The 11,516-nt window shown below is 39.4% G+C and overlaps 1 protein-coding gene across 1 annotated transcript in view; it reads left to right on the top strand.

The window, feature by feature from the left end:
* PPP4R4 (protein phosphatase 4 regulatory subunit 4) overlaps positions 1-11,516 on the top strand; it is a 195,802-nt gene that overhangs the window by 13,282 nt on the left and 171,004 nt on the right. The window contains exon 2 of the mRNA XM_019519907.1: positions 166-304. Within this exon, the coding sequence (XP_019375452.1) occupies positions 166-304 (139 nt within the window). The remainder of the gene's footprint in view (positions 1-165; positions 305-11,516) is intronic.

Raw genomic sequence — 11,516 nt, 5'->3', positions numbered from 1 at the left:
GGGAGCGGGCTGGGGGCGGGGCGGGGCAGGGCAGAGCGTGGGGTTGCGGGCACTTGGGGACCGGGCTCGGCCCTGCGCCCCGGCCCCGGCCCCGTCTCCTCTGTCGAGTCTCGCCCCTCATGTGAAATGCCCGCAGCCGGCTCTGGGGCGGGTGCTGGCTCTAAGAAGCCGAAAGCAGGACAGTAGCAGTCGGGCCGTGTCAGCTTGTGCCTTGTGTCTCCCCCTGGCAGACCCCAGAAGAAATAGAGAGGCTGACGGTGGACGAAGAACTCAATGATATCGAGAGGGCTGTTTACCTGCTCAGGTATTTCCTAACTGGCCTCTTGAAATCTGGCTGCCCACCTTGCATGCAACCCATCTTTGTTAGACTTCATCCTCCTTGCTTGGCAGCCGTTTTTTTTGGTTGGTAAAATGGTTTTATTTTTCTTGTTGGTACCTTAAGAACAGAGAGTAAATCTGTATCCTTGCTCTGTGTTTTTTGTTAAGCTTACACCAATTGACATTGGATAGGGATGCCCTTACAGACTGACCAGTGCACCTTTTCTAAAATGACCCTCACCACCACTGAGTTACATTTCATTTTTTTTCCTCCTGCCATTGGTTTTATCAGGGTCACTGGATGCTGGTCTTAATGAGAGCAATCCTTCACTGACTTCACGTTTGCTGTAGAGCATGAGCATATAGTATACTGACGGGGAAGCTGAGCTGACTTAATTGCATCTGTCCCGACCCCATAAAGAAAGAAACTCTGGTAGAGTTCAGTTTTGCAGTCCAAAGAAATGACACTGTAATAGTGATTTTAATGCTTAAACATTTTCTTATTTCTCATTGCACTCCCTTTTTTCTAGGTCCATAAATGACTATTCACTGTTACATGTCTTACATTTTAAAAACTAGGATCTCTTTTGACTTTGCTGCAGTTGTCATTTCTTTCATTTTTGAAAGGAGAAGCTGTCCTGTAGGATTTTGAGTTGAATATACATTTTTATACAATACTCAGTAATTGGAGAGCCAGCTGCAACCTTTTTTCCAGTTGGTCTATTCTCCTATTTTTAGTACTCCTATGAGCCTGTGCTTGGTCTTGATTTTTAAAATGTTTTTTTTTGTGTTGGCAGCATTTTTAGAGGAACACTTTTGTCCACCTGCTCTACTTCAAATAATTTTTTTTTTTATCTTTTAAAGCTTCAATCTTTTGATTATTAAAGGTCTGATCTTGAAACATGTACTAATGCAGAATGGTCCCTGCATACATGAGTAGTCCTTTTGACTCTAATTGAAGCCCAGTGGAACCAGGATTGGAGCCAGAGTAGTACTTAAGGTTTTAGTTCCTTATCTTGTATCAGTTGGCAGTCTTTTCCCTTCTTTGCTGCATTGTGGCAAATTTCTTTGTTTCTTTCCTGATTAAAGGTCATGTTTCCAACAGTATGTCAGTACTGGAGCATTGCCTGGTTAAAGGGTAAGAAAGAGGTTCCCCTGAGCATCTTTAATCTTACTGCCAGTAATTGCTTCTCAGCCTAAGCTTGCACTCTCCTTGACTTTCTCATCTTCTTTCTTACTACCTGAATAGCTGTTCTGAGTACACATTCTTTTCCTTGTAATGAAGTTTGTGTATCTGCTTGGGTATAGTCCTGAGAGTTACTTTCATTTCTACTTGATAAGCTTTTGTGAGAGGATGAATCGCTTTCTGCATTGAAACTCTCAGGAGTATGCATTACTCCAGTGTAAGCATTTGCCATTCAGTACTGTAGGAAAAACTGCCCCTCTTTGTCTGATTATAATCCATCAGCCCCAGAGCTGAAGTGGGATCAGTCTATATTAGGAGGAGTATTCTCTCTCTCTGCATTTTTATCTATTATGTCACACTTTTCCCCCCACTTACTCCTCTCTGCCAGTGCTGTAAGCTTTCTTCTCCCATTTGTCAGCTTCTTGCACAGATGTGTATGTGCTTTATTCCATGCTGTCCCTCGTGCATAAAACATACTCGCTTAGCTTATCTAAAACACCCCGCTGCCTTTTCCTCATAAAACTCTCATCTTTAGATCCATTTTAGTGGCACTGATATTTATGAGAAATTAGTCAGTGTAATGATGGCTGTGAATGCTTGGTGGAGATGGGTGATTCATTATCTATCTATGTATCTATCTAATAAATAGGTGTCAAGGGTTTTTTAATTAGGGGTATATCAAAATCTGATGGTATGATTGCATTCTTCCTGCCCTATCATTCATAGTGTCACTGTTTTTTCTTTGACCTTGATTCTGCAACTAAAGACTACTACTAAAGGGTATACCCCTTAGTGGTAATGTACTTGTACAGCTTCTGGCTGAGGAGTATTGTGCTACAGCGATATGAATACTTAATAATAAGTATTTTTAAGAGTGAGAACGGCAAGTGAATATTCTCATTGCAATCCTTCTTACATTTTACAGTCTTTATAATCTTCTGTGTGAGATTATTTTTGTTTCAGAGGAGTGGTTTTGATTTTCAGAGTCCTTTCTCCCAAGTCCTTTGGTACCAAATCACTAATTTACATTTAACTATATTGTCACTCTTCTTGGAAACAGTAGTACTTTCCTTTTAGTTATCTGAGGGTTTCTGATGCATAACTTGCTTTATTTTCTGTCACTGAGTTTCTTCTGTACTATGTCTGTGATGATGTTCCATTCACTTTGTTCTCATAAATTTAACAACATAGTCTTCCCTTCATGTTGTCACAATTTGTAAAAACACTTTTCTGAACATCTAGTGTATTTGTCACCCCCCACTCTCCCGATCTGTTTATCTCTCTGTGCTAGTTGTCTGTTATCTTATATTTATTTTATAAACTCTGTAGTTCTGTCTGTTCATTATATGCGAGTATAACTCACGGTACAATAAAGCCTCAATCCCTGGCTGTGGTCTCAAGGTACTACTGCAATACATAAAATTGCTTATGGTAACATTTTACTTTCATGAGGATGTTGCTTTATTGTAACTATAGTTTGGTGCAATGAACATGAACTTTTTTTTTCTTTTACCTCCAATGGCACTAATCATTTGAAACTTTGTCTGTCATGTGTCTGTGTTCTTCTACAAAAGGACAATTTCTGCTATAAAAATACTATTTGTTTTTGGAGGTAAAGCTCTCACAATGCAAATAGCTCCTGAGAACATGCACACTGTAGAAAATTAAAATTCTGACTTTTGGAGAATATTTTAGCATTGGTTTGGAGCAGTGGTGCCCAACATTTTCACCTGGTGGGCTGTATGAGCAGCGCCAGGTTTATCCATGCTCTGGATTTGGCCCCTGGGCCCAATCTGGGTGGATAGTGGCAAAGGCCTGATCCAGTCATGTGGATCTTGGAAATTTGATGGAGGGGCAGTGATTTGCTAATTGCCACAGCTCCCATCACCAAATTTCTGGACCTGTGGGCAGCCCCATGGGCTGGATGACCTGGCTCCCCAGCCTGGGGTTGAGCACTCACTCTGGTTTGGAGAATCAGGTTTCAATAACTGGTTCTGCCTGTGCTTACAGTGATAATTTAAGTTCAGTAAGGCCTGATGAAGTAAGGTTGTGGCTGCAAATGAGGTTGTTGTTAATCTCTGGCAATCATCTCTGAAAGAGATTGTCCCTTGGACCTGGGCAACTGACTCAAGGTATTTAGAAGCATAACTTCCATTGAAATCAATGTGATGTAGACACCTAATAGGAAATGCAGTGAAAGGCTAGGACACAGATCCTCAAAGGTACCAGTATTCAGAAAGCTGTTTCTACATTTGTAAAATAGTGATAATGCAAGCCTATCTGACAGTGGTGTTCACAACTAATGAATGGTCTTATAATGTCTGTAAATATTGCAGTGTACTCTTCTGAGGCTTAATGCCAATAGTAAAATGTTGTGTTCTTTGTCCCAGATAAATTTGGTTTGGTTTGGGGGGAAGTATCAGTCATCTGTATACATAGTGGTCTGTGGCTTGTTTTTTGAAGCATTCAGTGATATTTTTCTAATTATCTTACGTTACTGCATGCATTGTATTGTATTCAGCTGCTTTTGTTTGTTTAGGCTACTTAGTTTTGGAAGCTTCCAGGCCTTGACATTTTTGTCATATTCAAAACTATAGAGAAATAATGTGTTATCAAGTTGGATGATTTAATTATGCATCGTTTTTGGGAGTATACTTTGCAGCAGGAAGCATCACCTTAAAAAAAAAAGAAGCAAGAAATATTATTTTCTTGAAGTATTTAACACAGAATAATATTGTATGCAAAATAATCACAACTTTTTTTACAGATGAGAGAATAGTTTTTAGAACTTGATATGTTTGTATAAGCACAATAACTGTCATAATTTTAATGCTGTCATCTCAGATCACTTGGAGTATTCTCAAATTTTTCTCAGTTTTTATCCATTCAGTGTTTTGCCTGACTGTAAGTTGTAAAAAATAATAAGATTTTAAAAGAATGAAATTGGGTTTTTTATTTGCCTGCTTGCTTTTTAACCTTTAGACCTCATGTTGTCAAGCTTTTCCCTGCTTTGTGAGGTTTAGCAACTAATTATTATTTTTTTTAAATGAAAGCTGAAATTCTTATGTAAGCATCTAAATACAGGAGCTGGAATTTTAAGTCAAGTTCCAAATATTGCAAGTGGAATCCTGAGGGCTGGCAACACTGCTGCAATATCTAGACTTCCTAACTTGTGACTATGGTGCCTACACAGGATTTTGAAAGAGTCAATTGTAGCATTTAGCACAGTAGCAAAATATCCTCTTAGCTTTACCAGGGAACAGCAAATATTAACATTACAAAAACCTTCTTTCTCTTTGCTCCTTTATTTTCTTAGGCACTTATGTGATTGTAGCTTATCTTTTTTCCCTGTTTTATAAATTGCAGTATAAATGATATGAAAGTTTAACTACTGGTCCGTTTATTTGGATACATAAATTAGGTGGCTGATGTTGGTTCTGTTATGCAAATTAATTCCTATATAAGAAGTTAGTGAAACAAAAAGTTGAAAAATAGAGCATGTCTCTCAAATTACTCCTGAGCTGCTATTTTTCCTAAAAATTAGATATGTGAAAATATAGTTACCGTTGCTACTCTTAAAATGCAGCAGAGGAGCCAATAGAAACAGTAACAAAATGTAACAGTGTTTTTTTTTTTTTTTACTTTTTGGCCCCTGGAAGTCAGAGATACTGAGATCTTTGAGAGAGACTTTTTTCAAGGGCCCTGAGAGAAGGGCAGGACACTGCTCTAGAGAAACAACTAAATACTGAGGAGAAGGGAAAGGAAAAACTGTTGCAGCTTCCTCCTTTGCTTGCATATGCATGAGAATCCTCAAAAGAATGGGGTGGATGTGATGTAGTATGCATTGTAAAACTGCTTTTGTGAGGAGGAGCTTCTGCATAGGGATCTGAGGTTGTGGTATGGATGCCTTTTTTTTTTTTCCTATCATTGAGCCTCTTGGACTATCTGTGAGATTAGAGGAAGAGCACTTGGCCAGTTCCAATACATGGGACACCTGCCTGCCATACAGAAGCACTATTAATGGAAAACTCTGATACACATGGAGATTTTTCATCCCTACACGACAGAATCCACGCAGGGATCACATGTAAATTGCAGTATAAAGATATCAAAGTTTAACTCCTGGTCCATTTATTTGGATGTATAAATTAGGTGGCTGATGTTAGTTTTGCTATGCTGTTTTTTGCTTAGGTTCTAATATTCACTTTGTTATATTTTTAACAGTTGCATAATTCATCTTGAGATGACTGCTCAGTGGACATACAATTTTATACATATACTACTGTAAATATATACTAATATTATTTTCCATAAAAAACAGACTGCTGGTTCATTTCCCACTTCTATAAAACCTTTTACCTAATAATATTTTTGCAATTGGAAACACTGTCTAGTTGTACTACTTACAACACTTTTTTGGGAAAGTAAGGAGTAGAAGAACTATTCAGGAATTTGACAGGAAGTGAAGAATATTAGATTTAATGGAATGTTCCCAGGGGAGCTTAGACAGAAAGAATATAATGACCTTTGTTGGAATTGGGGCAGGAACTGATACTTTTGCAAAGAGTGGATCAAAGCTGTGTACTTTTGGCAAATCTGAAAGTACTTCTGTTGGCATGTTATCACCTAACATTGTGTTTCATAATGACCGAGAGGAAGGAAATCCATTTTTGAGGTATAAATGCCACTTTGTGCAGCACCTAGCTTATACTCCTTTAAACTTTCCTGGTATTGAGGATTAAAAACAGGTCCAGCATAAGGCAATATGGAGTGATACACATACCACGGCATGATGTTTCCTGTGCCAAGACCCATCTCGTATTACAGCTGATGGCAGGAAAAGGGCCACTTAGGCAGACATCAGTCGCATTGGGCCTGTTTCCATCCTCTGTCATAGGATAGAGACATTGGTGATGTGGAGGGGGTGCATGTGGGTGTATGTGCACCTCCTGAGATTGGCCGTGTACCCCCTGGAAGCACCAGCTGTGAAACTGGAAGTGCCACCGGAAATGCACTTCTGGTTTCGCTGCTGGCTCGGGGATTGGCTGCTGGGGGACCCCCCTGTTTGCGATCTGGTGCCCCCCTGACTTGGGAGGCACAAGTTGCTCATGGAGAGAGACGAGCTGCCCCCCCTGCCTCCCCCGGGATAAACTGGGTGTCAGCAAGGACTTTTCTGTGTATAGGTATCTTCTTGACTGAGTAGGTTAGATGGAGTTGCCCAAGCAGTGGTTTTGGAGTTAATGCCCCATTTATCATGATGCACAGAGGAATGTATGAGTCCTCTGAGCTATAGCTTTAGGTTTTCTGCTGATTCTTTGTGATTTATTCATAATTTATAGCTTTACTTTGCAAGCATGACCTCATTGTCATGGTAGGCGTTTGCTTTATTGAGCTGCGATTATGACATAACCCCACAGCTCCAGGAACTGATATTCAAAGATGTGATATATGCCTATGATTATTATATTATAATAATTAGGAATGAGACGTGAAATAATTTTACTAGTTTTTATTTAATCTGCCAGATAGTAATCTCTAAACATCATCTTTAAATACTGGTATTAGAGTTGTCAAGTCTTATGGCTCGAATTTTTTTGCTGTAGTTCTGAAACTTAATTTGGTGTCAGTTAAACAGAAATCCGAAGATTTGAGAAATCATTACTGGAATTTACATTTTTCTTAAAGTTGATCAGTTCTATTGGACTTTATTTATGTAGAGGTTGTCGTACATGCTGGTAGTTTTATTTATTTACAATAAATCATTGTACAGAGTTTTTTTTAATGTGAGTTAGAATAATACAGTTGTCCCATTTAAATTTGGAGCACTTTTTCTTTTCATTCTTTCAAAAAAATTCTGAAATACAAAGATGAGAATAATAGAGCTCCTCTTCTCAGGCAGTTCTTCCTCTACTGCAGTGGTTCTCAACCTTTTTATATTCGAGGCGCCCCATATTATCTCACGGCACCCCTCAAAAAATGCTGGCTCCTGGTTTGTTTTTTTGTTGTTTTTTTTTTTTTTTACTACAGCAAAATATTAGAACATTTTTTCTGTTGCATAGAACTCAGAAAGAACAGAACAGGTCAGAATGTTCTTAACATTATGGATCCCTATTTGAACTCTCTGGGTTGATCTTATGAGTCATATTAGTGTACTTAATAGTGTTAACACTTCATGGAACCCCATGGCACCCTTGAAAAGATCTCAAGGGACCCCAGGTTGCTGTGGTATTCTGGTTGAGACTTACTGCTTTATTGAGTAAGGGAATCATCAACATTGAAATTCGAGCAATGGAACAATGACACAGCCACCCCCACCTTAAGGTTTCATCCAAAGTTTTTTTTGTGCGCGATAAAACAAAAAAGAAATATAAGTCAGGAAAGAAAATAATTTTTTTTTTCATGCCCATGCATTTCTGTTGCAAGGACATTTATTAGGATTAACAGGTAAATTCCAGATAGTGGCAAAAATGCCCTGTCAAACTGTAAGGTACTATAGAATCTCAAGGTTGAAAATTTAAAATGGTTTAGAATCCTAAGATTTATGCTGCTGGGACACTGAAAGATAGGGCTAATTTCTCAGAAGAAGACTTTAACAAATACTTTATTAATTGGACAATAGAAAAAACTATTGGTTTCTAGAAACCACAGGAATGGGAGCACTCAAGATGTGTAATAAGATAAAACTCCATTGCATTTTAAATTTACATTTCAGATTTTTTTTAGTACGCATTAATCTTTTCCAAACAGCCTTTGAACAGAACTCGCCAGTCTGAGATGTAGCTCTGTCTTTTGCTACCTAGCTTTCTCACCATTTGGAAATATGGGTTAGCTGAATTTTATGGCTCCATCTTTTAAGTAAACTTCCTTGTTGTGGCTGTCAGAGTTCCTAAAATTGCTCTTCTCTTTAATAACCCTATTGAACTCCTTATGGGAGGTACATTTTAAGAACATCTATTTCTTTCTTATGGAATATTAACTCCTGCTAGAACATGCAGGTGAAACCTGTTATATGAAGAGAAAGCATGACTTTGTTTATGAGTTAGAGTAAGACAAATAGCAAAGAAAAGGACAAAAAGTGCTACTTGAGTATTTCTAACCAGTCCCCTAGGTAAAAGGGGTCCTGTTCATAGAAGAGCATGATCTTTTGTTACATCAAGTAACACCTAATATTTCACGCAACCCAATGGTTCCACCTAAAAGAAAGTTTAGCATGCTAAAGGTTAATATTAAGAAGGTTTTTAAAAATTGCACATAATGATAAAGCTCACTGCTATGTCTTGATAATGGTTGTATCAGGAATTTTCCTTTATTTGTTAATATTGGATAGCTGTGCATTCTGATCATGTAATGTACAGCTTAGCTGAGTCATTGCTTGTCAGTCATCTCAATTCACAGCCGGAGCAAATTAAATTGCTATGCTTTACTAAACTTATTAACTATTGCTAAAGATACTTTGGTCCTTTATTCCTGTAATGTAAATGGATTACAATGCACACTTTGGCCTAACTCTGAACCCTTTGGTCACAACGAATAGGTGGTTTCTTAGTCATTGCATTCTTTGTCTTGACTGTTCATAGGAGCATAGTACAATATGGATTTAATCCCCAAATTAAAAAGTATATTGTACAAGGTTCTTTGTTCAGTTTTAGCTTTGTTTACTGTTCTTACCAGTTGGACGAGGTGGAAAGGTCAGATTCAGGTATGATGTGTGGGTATAAGCAGGCGTGAACGGAGTTGCTCCTGCTTACTGCAGATATGATTTTGTCCTGAGGATGAAGACTGTAATTAGACGTCTTCGTCTTTCTTCCAGTTCTGTTTTTAATGTACTGCATATAGGAAAGTGTTAACTGTTCGTACCATTTTCTTTCCTTTGGATCATGTACATCACACTTTTACCAGCATAAGTGTTTGGAAACCTGTCTATATCCATAACACAGCAGAAGTTCATCACACAAAAATGGTCTATACCTATAACAGAACAGACGTTTTGTACACACAGGCTGGTTTAAAAATGGCAGAACCCAGTCTAAGATTTGTCCTGCCGCCTCCCCCCTCGCAAGCCCCCTTTCCCACCAAAGGGCGAATGTGTGTTCTGTTCACTACTGATCTAAACTATGCCATTTACAGAAAACCGCATAACTTGCATCGATTCTGCCTTGAGCTTTTCAAATGTCCGTAGCTTCTATGGTAATAATAACACCTTCATTTACATAACGTACAACTGAGCAAAACTGACCACAACCTTAGTGAGCTATAATGTTAATTTGGTCTCCCCAGAGTAATTTTTCCGTTTTATTGTCCTCACCTATTGCTCATGAATCTACAGCTTTAGACAGAACACTTATTCTGGTGCTTTAAATTGATCAGTATGGCCAATATATTTTCTAGGAAGGCTGTATCTCGCTGGCATTTAAGGCAGGCCTTCCATCTCTACGTGGATAATCACCCAGCTGTTTTTCTCAGCTTTTCTTTATTTAGAGGCATGTTGAGGATTTATTTTTTAATGCAAGAGATTCATCATAATTTTGGATACAATTATAGTAGCTAAAATGTACGCAAGTACATTGTATGTCCACCTCTCATTCAAGTTAAAATTGTTCTTTTGTCCATTTTATGTTTGGGCTGGGAGTGGTGGGGTGGGAGGCACAATTAGTTGTAGCTAAACATACTTCTTTGGCCTGGGACCAGAGGTGATATGACACCTGTTGTCTCATAGAGAACCTGCAGAACAAGTACAGAAGGCAGGCCACCTGAGAACCACTTTGCACGGATTCACAGTTCAGGGCTGGAGTCTGTAGCTTTGGATTTAATAACTTCTGTGCGCCACCCATATATTTACTGAGAAGCAGTCTTATTTTTTTCCAGAGAAATTATTCTGGTAAGCATAGATGCTACAATTTTGCCTTCAGTTGTCCTGTAATTTTAACTTTCCTCAAATATTCTTCCCAAAGTTTTCTTTTTTGGATTGAATGTGGTCACAGAGATGTACATCTCAAAAACAACCTTGAAAAGCTATAAAAAAATAAAAAAGAGATATTTAAATTGGGGGACTATACAAAGGGATGAGACGGGAATCTGGCTTATGAAGCAAATCTTGTTTATCCAGCATCTCCTAAGATGCGTATGGCGAGGTTAGTCCGACATCCTTTCAAGAGAGTATTGGAAATATCAGGAAGATGCTTTGGAATGAGAATTAGAATTTGCCTTTAATGCTTCTAAAAGGTCTTCGTTGTGCCACTTAATACGTTTTCAGGACTCTTAAATATTTGTTTACAGTAGGGGTGACAGACCTTTCTGACTCTGCAGGCCTGATGAAGGTCTCTTGGCTGTTCTGCGGGCTGGAGCACTGACCACCTGTTCAGTGCCTGCAGTGATGGGTCCAATTCATGTGCAGCATGCACTGGGCCCAGGGGTTGCTGTGCATGTGGCACGCAAGGTCAGCATGAGGCAGTGGCAGCATGAGCACTGCCTGCAGCACTGCAGGCAGCACAGGAGGTTGGTCTAGGGTTACCTATGTAGCCTGTGCCATGTGCAATTCCAGGTGCAGCCTGTGCATCCACACAGTGCAAGCTCCTTGCAGGCTAGGGTTGGCACGTGCTGCATGTGGTATGTAGGGCTGGACTGGCTGCCTCTGCATATGGCACAGGAGGCTGGGATACAGTGTGAACTGCCAAACTGGCCCACCATAGTGGTTCAGCATGGACTGATCTGGACTTGTCCCAGAGTCAGTGCATAGGGCTGGTTTGGTTGGATTTTGCATACAGTGTGGGCCTGAGGCCACCTCCCTCTGCTGCATGCAGGGTGTGTGGTATCGAGTCTAGTCCATGCAGTGCATGGGGCCAGGGCCAGGCCTTGGGCTGGCACATGGGGTTGGTCAAGCAATTGGGTTGAGTCCAGCCCACAGGTCTTGCGTTTGACACCCTTGGTTTAGAGGTAGTAGAAGACTCCTTGTTCTTTAAGGAATTGCCCTCCATTTTCAAGCAAATTTCTTCCTTTTTTTTTTTTTTTTTTG

This window comes from Gavialis gangeticus, unplaced genomic scaffold, assembly GCF_001723915.1.
Source record: "Gavialis gangeticus isolate Ggan-Ray unplaced genomic scaffold, GavGan_comp1, whole genome shotgun sequence".
Lineage (NCBI taxonomy): Eukaryota > Metazoa > Chordata > Crocodylia > Gavialidae > Gavialis > Gavialis gangeticus.
This window is presented reverse-complemented; position numbering and strand designations above follow the sequence as displayed.